A 21,076-nucleotide genomic window follows, 5' to 3' on the forward strand; every position below is an offset into this window, starting at 1 on the left:
AAGAGGGTTTACACCTTCAAAAGGGGTAAAAATCTTCATTTATCTTCCAAGCTGAAAATTCATTTCCTATTTTACCCCCAGTCATGTGTTTGCGCTTTATATCATGGCAAAACCCTCTTGATTGTGTAAGAGAGAAAATCTGGTATTTTTCCAGCATGGGACTATCCATAAACAAGTCAGATACATGTTATGTCAAGTGGCACATACCGTCGGCCAACATTTAATGCTTGCTTGCAGGAGCTGCCAGAAAAATGGAACAATATAAAGAAGCTGGCGATAACTGTGAAACAGCAAGTGGCTTCTTTGCAGGCCAATGAAGTGACAGTGATTCGCAAGAACTGTGCAGCCTTTGATGTGGAACAGCAGAAATTCAGAGAGAGATTTCGCAAAGAAGCACCATTCAGGTACAGACTAATTATAGCACCACAGCAATAAGGGAGAAAAGGGCTTACTAGATCATTTGTGCTCTGCTAGGCATATTGTCTAACATCCACTTATCTTTCCCAATTGGTCAAAAGACCAGGTATAATATCTGATATGGCATTTTTCTGGGGCCTCTACGATGTAGTGGGTAGGGAGTGGATTCAGCGAGAGTAGAGTTAACATTTTCAAAAGTGCCTAAGTCCCATTTTCAAAAGTGACTTAGGTGCATGAGAGCCTAAGCATGACCAAAAGTGTCTAAGGCCCAGATTTTTAAAGCTCTTGGGGTGCCTCATTCCCATTGATTTCCCTGGGAGATAGGTCCAGGTTGTAAGAAGTGTTTGAGTGCCTAAGTCTCTTTTGAAAGTGGGACTTAGGATTTCAACTGACTTAGGCACTTTTGACATTTTTACATTGGGTCTTTTATGTGTCTAACTATAAGCACCCTAAAATGGCCAAACCCTTCTCTTAGTCCCATGATTCCAGGATTGTGCATAGACAATAACCCAGGACAAAGAACCATTCCATGCATCCCCAGGACTCAGTGTCCAGGGCTGCCATCAGAGAGTTGCAGGATGGAAGAGCATTCCAGGTACAGACTTGCAAATGATCAGTGTTAAATACCTGGGGTTGCCAGTGTCACCAGTGTAACCTGTTTATCACAATGGTTTTGATGTTGTGCTGACATGTCACAACACAGTACTGTCATGCTGTGTCAGAGTATCATAGAATCATAGAAATGTATGGTTGAAAGGGACCTTGAGAGGTCATCTAGTCCATTCCCTTCACTGATGCAGGACCACCAAAGGCTCTGAAGCAAAATAAACTGTCATGGGATAAGAGGAAAGGTCCTCTCATGGATCAGTAACTGGTTAAAAGATGGGAGACAAAGGGTAGGAATAAATGGTCAGTTTTCAGAAAGGAGTGAGTTAAACAGTGGGGTCCCTCCAAGGATCTGTATTGAAACCTATGCTGTTCAATGTATTCATAAATGATATGGAAAAGGGAGTGAACAGTGAAGTGCAAAGTTTGCAGATGATACAAAATTTTTCAAGATAGTTAAGTCCAACACTGACTGCAGAGAGTTTTCCAAGCTGAACAGTCCTAGTCTTTTTAATCTCCCATATATGGAAGCTGTTCCATACCCATAATCATTTTTGTTGCCCTTCTCCAATTCTAATATATCTTTTTGAGATGGAGCAGCCAGAACTGCATGCAGTATTCAAAGTGCTTTATATAGTGGCATTATATTTTCTGTCTTATTATATATCCCTTTCCTAATGGTTCCTAACATTTTGTTAGCTTTTCCGACTGCTGCTGCACATTGAATAGATGTTTTCAGAGACCTATCCATGATGACTCCAAGATCTTTTTCTTGAGTGATAAAAGCCAATTTAGACCCCATCATTTTGTTTGACGGGATGATTTATCGCACCCCTAGCCACTTGCATAACTTTGTAGCGTAGACCAGCTCCCTGTCTCCAGCAGAGCAGCTTTGAACCTGGAGTGAGGCTTTCCCAGGCTCCAGGTCCAAGCATTGTTTTAACCTTTTCCTGATGATTCTTGCACTGAACATTGAATAAAGAACATTCTTCCAATAGTTGTACGGTTTTTATATCCAGAGGCCTGCTTGGCCAGAAACACAAAGGCTTATGAAAGGAAATGCTCTTAGAAACCTTGTGTAAATGAATGAGAGTTCCCTTTGAGCTGTGTTCTCCCTCCTCAGTGAAAGTGACTCTCCTTTAAAGTGCACTACTTTACACTCATGTAGCAGTGTGATAAAATGCGTTCATAAAATCCCCCGTGTACATGAGAGAGGAATAACTCTAGCCCACTGAACTGGGCTCCCTTGCAAGCTTCTGTAAATGTCACTCTCTGGAGGTTGGGGAAGAATCAGCTGCATTGACTAGATCAGCTGTACTGGCCCTTCAGTAGGTGAGCCACTTAGCTTTTTGAGTTGTCTTGCCATTCGCTCGTACCTTGGGCTGACAGCGAGCGTGTGAATCTGCGGCACAAAGAGGAAAAAATGGCTTTTTGTTTCCTTTTTAAAAGTATCAGTGTTTCTGACAATTGTACCTCCCATTTAGCCATTATTTAACATGTAACTCCATTTTAGTAGAGACTACAGGCAGAAAGATGACTATGCTCTGAAGAAGAGAATGAGGATACAAATGGGACTTTAAAATGGCATCAGTTCTGCAATGTGGAATAACCATTAGAGCATATGTCTCTTGTACAAGACTCTTTGCATTATATTTTATTTGAAGTGCTTATAATCTTACTTATGAAGTATGAAAATTGCTTTATAGGTTTGACACTGAAAATCCTTACCTAATGCTGGATGCAAACCACATTGAGATAAAACAAATGGAGTCAACCATGGCCTCACTTTATGAATCAGCTGGTTTGTTTGAAGTCAATGTTCCAGATTATAAACAGCTAAAGCAATGCAGGAAGGAAGTTTGTCTTCTCAAGGAACTCTGGGATATGATCTCTGTGGTGACATCTAGCATGAATGACTGGCAGACCACGAAATGGAAGGATATTAATGTGGAAAACATGGACCTTGAATGCAAAAAGTTTGCAAAGGATATTCGGAACCTGGATAAAGAAATGAGGGTGTGGGACGCATTCGCTGGGCTGGACAACAGGGTGAAGAACATCCTGACATCTCTGAGGGCTGTGGCGGAGCTTCAGAATCCCGCCATCAGGGAAAGGCACTGGAACCAGTTGATGCAGGCAACAGGTGTGATATTCACCATGGACGCAGAGACCACACTGGCTGACCTCATGACACTCAACCTGCATAACTTTGAGGACGAGGTTCGGGGCATAGTGGATAAAGCAGTTAAGGAAATGAGCATGGAGAAAGTCTTGAAAGAGCTAAAAAGCACTTGGAGCAGCATGGAATTCCAGTATGAACTGCATCCCCGGACAAACATCCCTCTGCTGAAATCTGACGAGGAGCTCATTGAAACTTTAGAAGACAACCAGGTGCAGCTGCAGAATCTGATGACATCCAAGTATATTGCCTTCTTCTTAGAGGAAGTATCTGGATGGCAAAAGAAGCTGTCCACAGCAGACTCAATCATTTCTATCTGGTTTGAAGTGCAGCGGACATGGACTCACCTGGAGAGCATATTCATTGGCTCAGAAGATATCCGGGCACAGCTTCCTGAGGTACACAGCAGAACGACAGAGGTCATGTTCTCAGTGAGAAAGGAATGTGGGACAACCTCCATTATCCCAACCAAAGCTGTATGAAATGCAACAAATCCTTTGATGGCTACTTGTCACACTGGAAATTCCCTCAGTTGCCTGGGCTTATTCAGCATCCCCAGGACATTTGGATAAAGGAGGTTGTGCTTTGTCTCTTTCTTGGGTTATCCCAGGAGGCTGAAAGCCCTCACTGATCTCCCCTCTACGCAGCATATACAGAGTTTGTTATTGTAGGGCTGCTGGCATTGTTTATCGTAGGATTGGCCTGGTTGTGCTGGCAGAGGAAATACAGATCATTGTGCAGAATTTGCAGATATAAAGTGTGGGCCAACCATCCCTGGCAGTATCCCTGTAAAAGTGTTTAACAGAGAGCTGGGCCAGCCATTCCACTGCTCATTCTCTGAAAAGCAGAACAAATTAATTATACCAGGATTTCACTCTCCTTTGGTGGCCTGTAGAGGAAAATCCAAATTACTATTGGTTTCCTGTCCTATTATTGATTCATGTAAATCCGGTATATGGGGAAATATCCAGGATCCACCCCAGGTTCCAGCCGAACTGCACACCCCCAGTGTAGACAGTTTAGAGCTCTGTGTGTGCCAATGTGTCAGGGTGTAAAGTTCACCTTTGCACTCTGCTAGACTGGTTTCTGTGTGCAGGGCCAGTCCCCTGTTATAAGCGTGAGCAGCCCTGAGCATTGCTCTGACTTACACCAGCTACCAGCAGACACGGGGGTTTGAAACCACAATCGAAGGTGAGAGCACATTGGCCGGGGTGGGATGTCTGTGTGGAGCTTGCTGTACTTGCCCTGTGCAGACAACCCCTGTTCAGGCCCTTTTCACCAGCATTAAAGGCAAATAAATGCTTTTGGTTTTGTTTACAAAGAAAGCTCTGAGCATTTCATCGAGTGGTTGGGGAGGAATCCTGACCCCTTTGAAGTCCAGGGCTGGTTGTGGTTCACCGTTGACTTCAGTGAGGACAGGATTTTGAATGTGGCTTTATCTATTCTTTGCTGAAGTGCACTAGAAGCACATGAGCCTTGCTAAGGGGAGAACTTCTCTGTAAGCGAAGTGGGAGTGCTCATGGGGGACTAGATCTCTTCACTCTTCAGCAGAGGCTGGGAAATGACCATCCTGGGCTGGAAGCAAAGTCTCCTGAGGTCTGTTGTCTATCATGGTGCATGGCACTAATTATGCAGAGTAGGCAAATCCTGCCTCTGTGGCCAGGGAAACATGGATGGATTCCAGGGCCTACTTGAGGGGAGGTCGGGTCCTCAGGAACCCCCTGCACAGGAAATGGGCCATACTAGGGATCAGCCACTAACTGATCCATCTGCACCCTTCCTAGGTGGGGTGGGGGGAATGTAATGGGTCATGGTGTCTGCTCCAGCCATTGGGATGGAGGAGCCTCTATGAAATGGTGCCAAGGCTGATCTGTGGGATTCCTCTACCTAGCACCTGCCCCGGCTGCTGGGGTGGGGCTGTGGCCAGACGATGGAGTCTTTTCAGTAAAGAAATGAGTGTTTGACTGGGTGGCTGTAGCTTCTCTCTTGCCATTTGTAGGACTCCAAGCGCTTTGAAGGAATTGATGTTGATTTCAAAGAACTGGCCTATGATGCAGAGAAAACACCGAATGTCGTTGAGGCTACTAACAAGCCAGGTCTTTATGAACAACTGGAGGATATTCAGTGCAGGTGAGTGACACTTCGGGGACTTTGAGGGACACTGCAATTAGCTGTGATAAGTTTACTTACTGTGTTCTCAGATCTCTCTATGGGGTGGCGGTGGCCATCTCTGTTCAGCCAGTCACAACAACACTACACTTTATTTAGACTTTGTGTTTGTGATCCACCAATCTGTAACCCCACACTTGTTATCACAATGTTCAGGCGGAGAAGTTCTGTATACAGAAGTCCAGACACTCAAAACATAAGGTGCTGAGTGCATAAGGTGTAATATGAGCTCACCCACCTCACATGTACGTTGTGTCTATATAGAGCAGTGTAAAAAGTAATAAACAATACAAACCATTTGCAGCATAGCTGCGTCAATGTTCTTTTGAGACCTTTAACTATGGTGTGTTTAAATTCAGCCCCTCAGTGCTGCAGAGGTAGCCTTGCCACATGACAGTGCTAGGTACTTTGAGGAATGCCCTGTTGCACTGAGGCAGATAAATAAACATTTTTCAGTTACTATGTTTGCTAATTTGACTGGGAAGTGCACATTAAAAACTCAGAGTGAAGGCTGTTTTGGTCAGTAATAGTCCACTACTAACAACATTTTAATTTAAAACAAACCTTTCAGTTGTACCAGGCCCATATTCCTCACTGAGGAGTAGTAAAGTGCTGTCTGTGAAATTTATAATTTTAGCCATTTGTAGTTTTGAGTGCAAAAAAGTCACAAGATTTAAATTGGAAGTTTGGGATCTCATAAACTCAAACAGCTGAACAGATTTAGGTCAGACCAAGCTTGAGAAATTTCATCCCAACATGAACATGGTTGTGGGAGTTGTGAGTAGTTACAAAAGGCTGGGTCAGACTGCAGGAGTCTTCTCAACTTATCTCTCTGAGGGCTTTATACTTCTGCCCATCACCATAGTTTCTGGGCACCTTCCACACAAAATCAATAACACTGGATATGTCCCTAGTGAAGTACCTGGAGTCTGTAGCCATGTCTATGCTACAGACACCCCAGTGCTACAGCACTCTTGCTGAACTGTGATAGTGAGACACTTCGTGCATCGACAGAAGGGGTTTTTCCATCGATATAGGTAATCCACCTGTCCTAGAGGTGGTAGCTAGGTCAACGGAAGACTCTTTCCTTGACCAAGGTCTATCCCAGGGGTTAAGCTGTCCTAACTATGGCATTAAGTATGCAAAATTTTTCTCAGGCCTGAGTGATGTAGCTAGGGCAAAGTAAATGTTAGGTGTAGACAAGGCCTCTGTCACTTCTTACTTTTTGGGGTCAAAACTCTGCATCTGAACGTGAACTGCAATATTAGGTGCTAAGGAAAATATGTGTCTGTTAATTCCGGACCTCGTATCTCTGCTTTGTTGCCCCAGATTGGCTCTGTGTGAGAAGGCCTTGGCTGAATACTTGGACACCAAGAGGTTGGCCTTTCCCAGATTTTACTTCATTTCTTCTGCGGATTTACTGGACATTCTTTCCAATGGCACCAACCCGCAGCTAGTAAGTCTCACACATTATTGCCTTTGCCTTTGAACAGTGGAGTGGCAGATAGACTGACAAACCCAGAACATGCCTGTAGCTTGTTCTAGAAAGTAATGTTTTTCTGTTCCTCACTAGTAGTACCATTAACAATAATTTCTATAGATTTCAGAGGGGTATCTGTGTTAGTCTGTATCAGTAAAAACAACAACGAGTCCTTGTGGCACCTTAGAGACTAACAAATTTATTTGGGCATAAGCTTTCGTGGGATATAACCCACTTCATCAGATGCATGGATTGGAAAATACAGTAAGCATGTATAAATATACTGCACAGGAAAAGATGGGAGTTGCCTTACCAAGTGGGGGGGTCAGTGCTAATGAGGCCAATTTAATTAGGGTGGATGTGGCCCATTCTCAACAGTTAACAAGAAGGGGTGAATATCAACAGAGGGAAAATTACTTTTTGTAGTGCTAACGAAGCCACTTCAATCAAAGTGGATGTCGCCCATTCCCAGCAGTTGACAAGAAGGTGTGAGTATCAACAGAGGGAAAAATTATTTTTGTAGTGACCCAGCCACTCCCAGTCTTTACTCAGTCCTAGTTTGATGGTGTTAAGTTTGCAAATTAATTCCAGTTCTGTAGTTTCTCGTTGAAGTCTGTTTTTAAAGTTTTTTTGTTGAAGAATGGAGACTTTTAAGTCTGTTATTGAGTGTCCGGGGAGATTCACACGTTTCAGAGTGGTCCAGAGAGACTGAAATGCTCTCCTGGTTTTTGAATATTACAATTCTTGATGTCTGATTTGTGTCCATTTATTCTTTTGCACAGAGACTGTCCAGTTTGGCCAATGTACATGGCAGAGGGGCATTGCTGGCACATGATGGCATATATCACATTGGTAGATGTGCAAGCCCTTGATGGTGTGGCTGATGTGTTTGGGTCCTCTGATGGTGTCACTAGAATGATATGCGGACAGAGTTGGCAATGGGGTTTGTTGCAGGGGTTGGTTCCTGGGTTAGTGTTTCTGTTGTGTGGTGTGTAGTTGCTGGTGAGTATTTGCTTCAGGTTAGGAGGCTGTCTGTAAGCGAGGACTGGCCTGTCTCCCAAGGTCTGTGAGAGTGTGGGATCATCCTTCAGGATAGGTTGTAGATCCTTGATGATGCGCTGGAGAGGTTTTAGTTGGGGGCTGTAGGTGATGACTAGTGGCATTCTGTTACCTTCTTTGTTGGGCCTGTCCTGTAGTAGGTGACTTCTGGGTACCCTTCTTGCTGACAGAACACCACTAATCATCAAATTAGGCCTGAATAAAGACTGGGAGTGGCTGGGTCACTGCAAAAAATAATTTTCCCTTTGTTAAGTATCAGAGAGGTAGCCGTGTTAGTCTGGTTCTGTAAAAGCAGCAAAGAATCCTGTGGCACCTTATAGACTAACAGACGTTTTGCAGCATGAGCTTTCGTGGGTGAATGCCCACTTCGTCGGATGCAAGAGTGGAAATTTCCAGGGGCAGGTAAATATAAGCAAGCAAGAAGCAAGCTAGAGATAACGAGGTTAGATCAATCAGGGAGGATGAGGCCCTGTTCTAGCAGTTGAGGTGTGAAAACCAAGGGAGGAGAAACTGGTTCTGTAGTTGGCAAGCCATTCACAGTCTTTGTTTAATCCTAAACTGATGGCAAAATTTGCAAATGAACTGAAGCTCAGCAGTTTCTCTTAGAAGTCTGGTCCTAAAGTTTTTTTGCTGGAGGATGGCCACCTTAAGATCTGCTATTGTGTGGCCATAAATTGGTGGTGGCCACACAATAGCAGATCTGAAGGTGGCCAACTGGCTGAGCTTCAGTTCATTTGCAAATTTGACGCCATCAGTTTAGGATTAAACAAAGACTGTGAATGGCTTGCCAACTACAGAACCAGTTTCTCCTCCCTTGGTTTTCACACCTCAACTGCTAGAACAGGGCCTCATCCTCCCTGATTGATCTAACCTCGTTATCTCTAGCTTGCTTCTTGCTTGCTTATATTTACCTGCCCCTGGAAATTTCCACTCTTGCATCCGACGAAGTGGGCATTCACCCACAAAAGCTCATGCTGCAAAACGTCTGTTAGTCTATAAGGTGCCACAGGATTCTTTGCTGCTTTCCCTTTGTTGATATTCACCCCTTCTTGTTAACTGTTGAGAATGGGCTACATCTTTTCATGTGCTGTATATTTATACATGCTTTCTGTATTTTCCAATCCATGCATCTGATGAAGTGGGTTATAGCCCACAAAAGCTTATGCCCAAATAAATTTGTTAGTCTCTAAGCCCTGGTCTACACACAGCCCCTGGTTCGAACTAGGGTACGCGAATTCAGCTACATGAATAACGTAGCTGAATTCGAACTACCCTAGTTCGAATGACTTACCGTCCAGACGCCGCGGAAGCGAACTCCGCGGCTCCAAGGTCGACTCCGGCAACTCCTCCTGCCGCGGTGGAGTACCGGAGTCGACCGCGGCGCTTCCAGAGTTCGAACTATCGCGTCTAGATCAGACGCGATAGTTCGAACTCCGAGAAGTCGAACTCGCCGCGTCGACCCGGCGGGTAAGTATAGACGTGGCCTAAGGTGCCACAAGGACTCCTCGTTGTTTTTAATTTCTATAGAGTTATTAGTATATAACTTTCCACTAGATGGCAGTATGTACTTCATATTCTCCTCTCTAAATGTTGGAAAACATTACTGATTGTTCTAATAAAGCTCCTTTAAGTCTGATTAGTGTATGTTTTTGACACTGTACGAGGGACGGACTTTGTGCTTGGAGGCTCTGAGGTTTGGAGGAACATATTTTCTCTAAAGATCTCAGCAAAAGCTTGCAACAATGACTGGTGAATTTGGATGGCTCAGTTTTGGGCCATTTTCAGAAAATGCCAAGCACCTGCCCTTGAAAGAGTCTCAAGTTGGGCACCCAAAAATTGAGGCACCTAAAATAACTAATTTCAGAAGGCTCCATCTTGCAGAATTCTCACCCTGGTTTTGGGCACCTTAGTGTGATACTGGTGACAATCCTGATGCTCTTGCATTGTTTGATCCTGTAGAGGAGAAGGGACACCACACTATGTGTCACCCTTGCTGCCCTACTCAGAGTGCTTCAAAGGGGAAATTCTCAAATCTAAATCTGAGTCAGCCTTGATCTCTGAGCACAGAGCTCAGTGATAGCAATGCCTGTGCCAGGCAGGGCTCCATCCAGTGGAAGCCAAGGCCCCTGCTAATTGATGGCTCCTCAGTGTCCTTGGCATCTGAGGTTGATGGCAATGATCTCTGGCTCCGGATGAGCTGGAATCTTCACACAGGAGACAGGACCAAGGCAGGAGGTGCCAAGAGGGAAGGGGCAGGTGGAGGGGCAGGCTGATGATGGCTCAAGTTATCTGGAGAGCTTCTCTGAGGCCAAATGCGTCTCGACTCCAGAGAAGCATCAGCACAGTGACTGCAGGGCACGGGAGGACCTGACCTTTCCCCAGTCCCCACCAAAGGTGCCCCAGACAGCTGATGCTGTTGTTATCATTCCTTGTTTTGTGCTGTACTAGTGCGCACGCGTGGAGTACAGGATGGTCCCAGCTCTGAAGAGCTTACTTTGTAAGTACAATCAACATTTCCAGTTGGACCTGCTCCAGGGATTCGCAAGCAGGGCTTAATTTGTGCCAGGGCACCTTTAGGCTTGGCAGTTCATACTCCCAGCACCTCTGGGCTGGCTGCATCAGTTATGATTGTAAAAAAGAATTGCTTGAGCCCTGGCACCTCTTTCACTACACATTAAGCACTATTTGTGGGATCAACAGTTAAGAGGTACCTGGGCCAGGAAACCCATCCAGCAAGGTTGCTCTGTTTTTTTTACACTTTTCTGGACTAGCCTCTGGTGCAGGTATGGCAGGCCCCTCCTCACATTGTTGTCTCAGTCCTGACTTTTCTTTCTGGGAGCTCTGCCTTTGCACAGTCAGAGGGCTGGCAGGAATGAATGGAGGCCAGCAGTAATACTCAAGACACATTGGCATGCCATGTTCAATAGGAGGCCTGGCCTGCACTCTACCCCCACTGCCTGCAAGGGTAACAAAAGTGAATACTTAGGGGATTCCCAACAGCTGGGCTCTGAGGAGCTGGGAGCCAAGACTGAGAATCTTGGCAGGATGCTCTCTTCAAAGAAGCAGGCTTGCAACACAACAACGTTCCCATTTGAACTCATTTGACCTTCCATGGAGAATGTATTTTCTCAGTGTGGGTTACCATTAAGCAGCAGCTCTTGAGAAGGGTTTTGCACTCTGACAAGGATGCACTGGGGTGGTTTGGCCAATTATGCTTCTGGATGGAGCTGATAGTGAGAAAAAGTGCAGTGGTTATGGTGGTTGTGGTTGAAAATGAAACAAAATCTGTATTTGAAAGGCCAAGCTTGTAAATGGATGTCTATTTATGAGGGGATATGGCTGACAGTGGTTGGCAGATTCTAGGGCAAGTTTTTTTCAAAGGCCTTCAGGAAAGCTCAGTGCTGTTTAAAGTGATTTCTCTGTGGCATATTTCAGTTTGAACAAGACTCCCAATAATCTCTGCTCCGTGAATGATGACGTTGACTAGAAAGCAGTGCACATGTAGCAGGTGTTTCTCCCTTACAGGCAGCCACAGAAGACCCATTACACACAATGGAGAACAGTATAAACTATAAAATATGGGCCATCCAGGGGGTCAGTCAAATGATGACCCTAGCTAAAGCAAATGCAAATCAAGCTCTAGTGAGTTCCAGTTCTTGTGTATGCAGACCTAGGCTAATAGAGAGTGGATGTGTCACCATCAGGGTATCAGTTCTGGAGGTTCTAATTCAGGAAATGCCTCTTCCAGAAGCAGTATTTCTAGGGACTTGCCAATGCAATCACGTCATTCTAAAGGTACTGCTACAAGGAATGACATCCACATGATTGATTGGATTATGGGATGGGGTGGGAAGGAACTGCACTATATAGAAAGTTGCAACAATATTTCTGTTTAAAGAAATTCCCTTAACTGCATTTCCCGGGGTTCCTAGGTTTTGTTTCCTTTTCCTGTCCCCAGTGGGGAAGAGTTGTATGGGAGGCATTGTATGGGAGTTGTCAGGGTGCATTGTATGGGAGGCATTACCTTCGTTGTTACAGTTTGTGCTTTGGAATCCCTGTGTTCTGGAAGTGTGTGGTAAGAAGTTCTGTAGAAAAATCTCAGCTTCACCTTAGCTCGCTTTTTCATTACTGAATATACCACCAATGTAGGTGAGGTTGATTATTACTATTATAGGAGTTTGTCATCATTGTAATACCTGGATGTCTATACCATGACACAGCTAAGTCAAAGCACCTGGCAGGCACAGCAGGATATTGGTGGGATAGCTGTGTGCACCCAGGGTATGTCTACACTGAAGCTGGAGGTGTACACGTGCTAGCTCTGATTGCACTAGCACACTAAATCTAGCTGGGTAGCCGTGGTGGTGCAGGTGGCAGGATGGGGTAGTGCCTGAGTATGTACCTACCGTCTCGGATGGGAATCATACTCAAGTGGCTAGCCCCTCCTGTGCCTCTGCAACTGCGTTGCTATTGTTAGTGTGCTAGCTGTGTCGGAGCTAGCCTGTGTACATCTACATGAGCAGAAACGTAACCATATAGTTCCAGTGTAGACATACCTCCCGTCAGTTGGGAAGCTCCAGCTAAACCTATTTTCTTTAGCAATTGAATAACAGGGCTGTGCTGCCATGTTCTGATTCATCTTGAAATTGGTTTGTAAAATTGACAGACGTTTTCATAGTGAATGCTGAGCTTTACTCAATCCAGAATGTATTAGCATTTCTATTTTTTTTGTTAGCTAGTGGAGAATCTCTTCCAATTAAGAAACCTTACAGATAAGGAGATATATGATTATATGAAATTCAGGTTAGTCAGGGCTCAGTGCATATGTAGAAATGCCATTATTTTCTGCTAACATATAATATTTCTTATAGTTTCTCTGTGCTCCTTGGCTTTACAACCCTTGAAACCTTACAGTTGTGCATTTGATCAATACCACAAACACAGAGGGAAAAAACAGGAGAGAAACAGAAAAAATACCACCTTGAAATGCTCAGTGGTATATGAAGGAATTCTGTGAGCATTGTCTGTTATACCTGTTTAAAACTGTTTACAATAAAATCAAGTAAATGTCAAGCAGGATCAAATATGGATAAACTCCTGACCTTTCCATTGTAGTCTCTGAGCCTGTCTGTTCATTCCTAACAGAGGATTAAATGCACAACAATATTATCATAACAGATCTGGCATTGAACTTGTAAAGATTCAGGTATATCCAAGGTTTTTCTGGGGGTGTTGAACTGAGTGTCAGAATGTTCTCTAGAGAGTCTGTCTAGACTGGCTAGGCGTAGGAATCTGATTGGATGATTCGCTAAGAGGAAAGTTCTGCACATTAAATAAATCACAGAAACCTTTTCGTAAGATCGTGAAAGCCAAGGGGCCAATCCTGCCATGAGCTAAGTGCCAATTGCCACTTGCAGCCCCATCACCTTCCAGGATTGGGCCCAGTATGAATGTAAGTGGAACCAAACAGCAAAACATATTAATAATAAAGGTCTATCTCTGCAATGCTGCTTGAAAAGTTTTTAATCCTTTCTCTTTCTGAGTCAGTGACCTGTGATAGATTGGAGAAATCCATGTGTTTTATATGGTTTTCTAGACAGTCAGTGCTTGTAGCAGAGGACTGGGTGCCTTAGGATGGGGGTTCTCAACCTTTCCATCTTACTGTGATTTAGCAGAGAGCTCCTCTCCTGTAGCAGTAGGGGGAGGGCAGGTCTGAGTGACCAGCTGAACATCAGTTCATGACTTCCAGGGTGGTGTGACCCCAGGTTGAGAACACATGTGTTGGGTGGGAGGTTACTGAGCCTTTACTTCTGGTATTAGTTTGCTTGTAACCCATGTTGGTCAGTGACTAAAATTTGTATTGTCTGAAGGCTGGAAAAAGCTCTGGTGGTCTGTTCATCTTCCAGCAGACAGCTGTTCACGTTGAAAAAACCCTCCCGAGCAATTCTAACTGATTGCTCCTTTTGAGCCCCTGAGCTGAACAAGCTTTGAACAGGCCATGGAGTCTGATTTGGTCTTTCACTGGTAGAGATGATCCTTCTAGGGCAAGATGGAGGCATCGTGGTGGGTTATAGCGTGGTAAGCTTGCACTGCTGCTCTTCATAGTGTTCCTTTCCCGGGGAAGAGCAGAGGCCTTCAGTCTCCAAGGCTGTTCCTTTCACTAGAACAAAACTGACTTCCAGTAACAACTCTTTTAGTCCACAGGCTGAGATAGCTGGGTTCTAAATACTTCCCCAGCAATGCTCAGCAAAAACCTAGAGCACTCCTGAGAGTAGGACTACATAGGTTCCTCACCATCGCTCATTGTACTTGGGGAGGCTGACCTGCGACTGATCACTTAATGTTCTGAATGTTTCCTTTGTGTGTGCACGTGCATGTGTGTGCACACGTGTGTACGTAGGGGTGTGGTTGTGTTTGTGCTGTACAAAAGGTACCTGGCCAGGTAACTGCAATATAAAGAATAAAATGTATCATTATTACTAGAGCATTGCCATTGAAAGGTATTTCTGTTTTCTAAGTGAAGAAGAAGTAGATGGTGCTTGTGTCTGTTCCAGAGCTACAGAGTTAGTCCTGCTGTATCAGAAGGATGTGACCAGCCCATCATATGATAGGTCTGGTCAAAGTGGGATGAGAGGAGAGCAAACTTTTGGGACCCTGACTGATGAGGGAGCTTCCCTGCTGATGAGCACACACAGATCCTCCCACCTGAATGTCCTCTCTACTACCATTCCCTGTGCAGGTGCAGCGCCATCTCTCCAAACTGTTTGACAACATGGCCAAGATGAAATTCCAGCTGGACTCTGAACAAAAGCCGACCAAAACTGGCCGGGGGATGTACAGTAAAGAGGAGGAATATGTCAGCTTCAGTGAGCCCTGTGACTGTAGCGGGCAGGTGAGGTGAAGCTGCTTCATTTCCTATCGTCAGAATTAGATTGCGGCTGGTGCTTTTATCTCTGTTAGTTGTTGTTGTAGTGCCCCAGTCATGGCCCAGGGCCACATTGCACTGGTGCTATACAGGTGCAGACCACAACATTGGTCCCTGCCCCAGAGACCTTACAATTTATGCAATTTATACATCAGACAAGAGACAATGATGGAGACAGAAGGGAGCACAAGGAAACAATGAGATGGTCTGTCTGACCCAGGCCGCCAGCAGAGCTATCATTAAAGAGTGGTAATGGTCGGAAAAGGTGCTGTATAAAAATGGCACCTCCCTACTGCACAGGTTACCCCCCTTTGTGTTGTTTGAGGCCTGTCTGCCCACGGTAGTGACAACGGTGGTTTTTCTCCTCTTGTTCTCTGTCAAGCAGTGAAGGGTCAAGTAAAACTAAATCTGACAAAATGTAAACTGAAAACCAAGGATTGATTTTGTGTGTGTGTGTGTGGGTGTGTTGGGGAAAAAAGGCACAATTTTGGAAAAAATATCCACAGGCATTTCCATTAAAGCTGTTTGTTAACTGTGACTTTTTTTTTTCATTGAAATCTGTTGACAAGCTCTAATTTTGGCCTTAGAATTCAGCAGTTGATGGGCACAGATTGATACTTTGTATTTCAACATACACTGAATTCCCAGAGAACTGGCCTGGGGAGAGAGCTTCTACTGTGATATCACAGCAAGAATTCCTCCCCATGTCCAGCACTGACCTTATGCCAGTGCTGGCAGATTGTGCCCAAGTCACATGCTTGATTCTCCTCATGGCCTTGTGGATGGAAGATGTCCCATATATTTACCTATTGCACAAAGTTCCTCAGTGGACCAGATGTGTCACTGTGTTTTAATACCTTTGCTAGGTTGAAATTTGGCTGAATCATGTGCTGGACAGCATGAGGGCTACTGTGAGACATGAGATGACAGAAGGAGTGACTGCTTATGAAGAGAAACCAAGAGAACAGTGGCTCTTTGACTACCCTGCTCAGGTATTTGATTACACCACACTTATCTCCTCTTTGACTGGCCCTCTAGAGAAAGCAGCTCTCACTTTAGCCTCTTGGGTCGCTTTTCTAGTACAGGGCCTCTAGCCAGTCGCTGAGGGGGAGGAGGGGGGAAGCTCTGTCTGGCCACTGCTCCTGGACTCCAGAGGTGCCACCTGCCCGAAGGACATGCTTTCCATTGGTCATAGGAGACTCCTGAGTTGGGGTTTCAGGCAGAGTCCAATGGTTTGGTTCTGTGAGCTCAGTGCAGGTACAGTATCTGTGTGTTTAATGACAGGGTGCTGTAGAATGAGATCAGCACGCAGAAGTGTCAGTGCTGCATATATGGAATCATAAAAATGTAGGGCTGGAAGAGACCTTATGGGTCCTCTAGTCCATCTTCCTGTGCTGAGGCAGGATTACATGGACTTAGACTCTGATAGGTGTTAGAGCTCGTTACCTTGGAAGGGGTTAGTGCCATGCCAGAGGGTGTGAGTACTTTACCTGCCTAGCGGCTGAGTGAGGAGTGCAGCAGGAAAAAAAACCTACAGGAGGGAATGAAATAAAGCAACCCTTCCCCTCCTTTATCTTGGAGGTTCTCATCCCCTCCTGTGAATTGCTTTTCCTGCTACCCCCCCTCCCCTGCTACCCTGTGGCATGTAAAAGACACTGATGTACTATACTGATGAATAGCTGCTGAATTTCGCCTTGTCTCTGATGTTGGTGTCCCAGGGTGTGAGTTCAATGCAGCTCTCTGTTGCAGTGGCTGTTGTTATTACCACTTTGAGAAATACTTTCATTTTATGCCGCAGCTGCTTGATTTTTCACAACTCCACAGCTTTGCCGAGAGCATGCTGTTAAATCTAACACACGGTGTCAGGGCTATTATGCAATGGATGATGAACTAATTCCCTTCTCTAAGGTGGCACTGACCTGTACCCAGATCTGGTGGACCACGGAAGTTGGAATTGCCTTTGCCAGACTGGAAGAAGGATATGAGAATGCAATGAAGGATTATTACAAGAAGCAAGTGACCCAGCTGAATACCCTCATCACCATGCTCATCGGTCAGCTCTCCAAGGGCGACAGACAGAAAATCATGACCATATGTACTATTGATGTACATGCTCGGGATGTCGTAGCTAAGATGATAGCTCAAAAGGTTTGCCAATATTCCACAAGATATTATGCCTTTTCAGCACTGTCATTTACTGTGTCCTAGCAGTGTCTGATATTAGAGTGCAAACCTCCCAACGAGTTAATGGAGTAAGGAAACGGCGCCATCTTTGATCTTCCTGAAATATGAAAATGTGTTGTTGTCCCAGTAGCTTCCCATGTCCCAGTCCTACTCCCTGTAGTACACGTCCCCTCTATATCACACGTGTCCCGGTCCTCCTCCCTGTAACATACGTTTCCTCTATATCACTTGTGTCCCGGTCCTCCTCCCTGTACTACACGTCCCCTCTATATCATGTGTGTCCCGGTCCTCCTCCCTGTAACATACGTCCCCTCTATATCACGTGTGTCCCGGTCCTCCTCCCTGTACTACACGTCCCCTCTATATCACGCGTGTCCTGGTCCTCCCTGTAACATACGTCCCCTCTATATCACACGTGTCCCAGTCCTCCTCCCTGTAACATACGTCCCCGCTATATCACATGTGTCCCGGTCCTCCTCCTTGTACTACATGTCCCCTCTATATCATGCGTGTCCCGGTCCTCCTCCCTGTACTACACGTCCCCTCTAATACTTTCTTCACGTGCAAGAGCATGAACATTTTCCCTTTGCAAGCTGATTTTTGGAGAGAAGCTGAAACTCCCTAATAAACCAGCAGTGCTGCAGTGTACCATGACACTGACGCATTATAGGCTGTGTTTTACTGGTCCATTTATACAAGCTGTGGGTGTATTATGTGATCTTGTGCCTCCACCAGCCCAGGTGCGTGTTAATGGGCTGATGAAGCACATGCTAGGGTGCATAGAGTCTACTGGACACTGCAGTGTTGTTATTGCATGTTTAAAATGTAAACAAAGCATCAGACTTTGTCTTTTGGGGCCTACCCCCCGAGGGAGCCACAAAGGCAGGTGCTTTAAGGGCACATACATGCCCTAGCTTTTGTTCAGTCTTCCCCTAGGGCAGGATCCAAAGCCCATTGAAAGCAGGTGAAAGATCCCCATTGACTTGAAGGGGCTTGGGATCCATACCCCTCCCTGCGCCAGCGCCTCACAAACAGCCAAGCTGCTTTCACAACTGGCTGGCTGTGGAGCTCTCTGCACCGTGGGCTGAGCCTCGTTAGCAGTAAACTGATCTCAGTGGCAGCCCTCACAGGAGCCTGGCCCCTCTTGTCCGGTTTGGTCCTGTTCCTGCAGGAGGCTCCCACAGGAAATGGCTCCTGCCCGCTCTGGCGCCCCCTGCAGTAGCCTCGCACAGCTCTCTGTCTTGCCCCACTTCCTTCCTCATCTTTCCCTGTTCACCTTCTCTCAGGCCCCTCTTTGCACCTTCCTCTATGTTGCCCTGGAATCTTTAATCTGTTCTCTCGTCCCCCTGCAAGGGACGGAGCTTGGATTTGTCCCCCTTTATCGATAGGAAACTGAGGCACTGAGCAGTTGCCTGCTGTAATCATCAAACACTGGGCCCAATTCAGCCCCGGGGTAACTCCATTGAAACCAGTGGACTTACAACAGGATTGCATTTGGCCCAGCATCTTTAACCCTTTGCTTGTTGAATGTCAGTGAACATGTAGGTGCATTTGCAGGTTGACAGTGCCCAGGCGTTCATTTGGCTGTCACAGCTTCGACACAGATGGGCTGATGAGGAGAAGCACTGCTTTGCAAACATTTGTGATGCCCAGTTTCTGTACTCCTACGAATACCTGGGCAATACGCCGCGGCTTGTGATCACTCCCCTTACGGACAGGTGGGTCGCCGGCATGTCTAGAACCCTTCTCCTGGCATACTGCAGCATCAGAGCTTCCCACGTGGGAGTAAGAAACCACTGTCCGTGGCATAGAAGGGTTGGTTAAGACATCAGAATAGTTCACAAGTGTTTTCCTTCTCTCCATGTTCCAGCTGCCCTGCACAGCGCAGCTCATACACTATCTCCCTGTACCTGCTCTGTCGGTGTCCAGCGCCGCTTGCAGAGCTCAAGGGGGTCTTCAGAATCCACCGGTGTCATCCCCAGGCCTGTCAAAGGGGGTCGCTGCACAGTAATGTGAAGCAGAGTGCTCTGAACCCGGGACTGCCAGGTGCTGGTGTGAAACACTAAGCAGGTTGCTGGGTTTCCTCTGCAGCTAAGCTAGCCTGGCCCCACAGCCACCTCTCAGTGATCAGCCACAGGGGGCATAGAGTCATCAGACTGCTGTGAAAATCCAGCCCTTGGCTTGAAGAGTTTGGGCTGCCCTGCTGTAAAGGATGCTGGGTATACCCTAGAGCAAGCACAGCAAGGCAGAGGCAGTAACTTGCTCAGGAGGATTTTCAGCTTGCAAACTCACTCTGCATGTGCAGACTCAATTCTGCAGAGTAAGGGCTCCCTCAGCACGCATGAGTTTAGTCCCATTACCCTACGTTGTCAGTGGCCTGTTGAGTGAGCTCTACCTGAGTACACGCTGGCCCAATAAACCATAGCAGCCTTCCTGTAGGTCACGTTGATGTTGTGACTGTGTGCTTGGGCGCTCTGACTCATCCAGATCTCTTTTCTCTTTGCTGCTGGAAGATGTTACATCACCCTCACCCAATCTCTGCACCTGACCATGAGCGGGGCCCCAGCTGGGCCAGCAGGGACTGGCAAGACCGAGACGACCAAAGACTTGGGGCGCGCCCTTGGCATCATGGTGTATGTGTTTAACTGCTCTGAACAAATGGACTACAAGGTACTGGGTCTGACGTGTTCCAGGGTCAGGTTGTGTCAGGGGAGCATCCAGGGGGAGGGACAGGGCTGAAACGTCTCAAAAGCCTAAGGCACTAAGTAACATCTTGTTAGAGGGCTTATTCCTTCACCCGCTCACTTCCCTGGTCCTCCTCGCATGAACAGAGAGCAACAATACCCGAAGTCCAAAGGTGCAAACAATTTGACATTTATTGGGGTGAACTTTCAGCAAGCATGATTCCAGTTTCCTTCCTCAGTGTCCCCCTTCCCAGCTCTGACACCTCAGAGCCTTGCCTGTGTCCCTGTTCCCATTCCCCCCCTTAGCGAAACATGATTCCAGTTCCCCCACCCCCATTCCCTGTTGCCATTCCCCCCCTTACTTCCTGATTGACTGCAGACGATATAGTAAAACTTGAGTTCTGCTTAGCTATACCATAACCAATTATTTTACTGAAATTTAACTAACCAATCCTAACATATTGTAACATGGTTATTTAACCAATTATATCCCACCACCTTAATTGGTTTACACCCAGCAAAATTAATTATACAGCAGACAGAAACAATCATTGAACCAGACAGAGATTATACAGACAAACAATAGGGTAGTGGAGACGACTATGATAGAACAATACAGAAATGAGGATTTTACACCTCAGCTATTGATAAGTGAGTTCTTGCCAGGCAGGATGCTATTCAACTAAGTTTTCTTTACATCTTTTATGCTCTTCCTTTTCTCTGGAGGTGATAGATCAGATCACCTTTCTAACAGCCCCAGATTGCCTTATTTTAATGTGACTAGTTTAAAATGTAAGAATGTGACCATTCACTTTCCAGCTTATGGCTGTCTCTGCTGCTTAGCCAAAGGCCTTACTTAGCCTAAGAACAGGGCCTTAGACCAGGGGTCCCCAACGCGGTGCCCGCGGGCGCCATGGTGCCCACGGGGGCATCTAAATGCGCCCGCGTCCTGGCCGGTGGTGGAGCATCTGCCGAAATGCCGCTGAATTTTGGTGGCATTTCGGCGGTGACACCTCTCGATGACGCCACTTACCGCTGACAAGTGACGTCATCGACAGGCGTCGCCCCCGAATTTCTGCAGCATTTTGGCGGCAACGCCTCTCGATGATGCCGCTTGCCGCCGACAAGTGACATCATTGAGAGGCGTCGCCACCGAAATGCCACAGAAATTCGGCAGCATTTCGGCAGGTGCTCCACTGCCACCATGGTCCTTTGTCTGGCACCCGCCAGACGAAAAGGTTGGGGACCACTGCCTTAGACTGTCACAGTGAGAAAAGGCCCTATACAGGCAGACAGTGATTTTTGATTCTTTCTTTTATACCTCTATAACTAGCTAAGTGATAAGAGTACACCTACATTCTTAAAGTATAGGC

The 21,076-nt window shown here is 46.1% G+C and overlaps 1 protein-coding gene across 1 annotated transcript in view; it reads left to right on the plus strand.

Moving 5' to 3' along the window:
• The window catches only part of DNAH9 (dynein axonemal heavy chain 9), a 385,294-nt gene that overhangs the window by 63,835 nt on the left and 300,383 nt on the right, over positions 1-21,076 (plus strand). The window contains exons 19-27 of the mRNA XM_044984418.1: positions 238-404; positions 2,730-3,600; positions 5,202-5,332; positions 6,701-6,827; positions 14,650-14,802; positions 15,702-15,827; positions 16,744-16,983; positions 18,577-18,737; positions 19,533-19,689. Coding sequence (XP_044840353.1) covers positions 238-404; positions 2,730-3,600; positions 5,202-5,332; positions 6,701-6,827; positions 14,650-14,802; positions 15,702-15,827; positions 16,744-16,983; positions 18,577-18,737; positions 19,533-19,689 — 2,133 coding nt within the window. The remainder of the gene's footprint in view (positions 1-237; positions 405-2,729; positions 3,601-5,201; positions 5,333-6,700; positions 6,828-14,649; positions 14,803-15,701; positions 15,828-16,743; positions 16,984-18,576; positions 18,738-19,532; positions 19,690-21,076) is intronic.

This window comes from Mauremys mutica, chromosome 12, assembly GCF_020497125.1.
Source record: "Mauremys mutica isolate MM-2020 ecotype Southern chromosome 12, ASM2049712v1, whole genome shotgun sequence".
NCBI classification, from domain to species: domain Eukaryota; kingdom Metazoa; phylum Chordata; order Testudines; family Geoemydidae; genus Mauremys; species Mauremys mutica.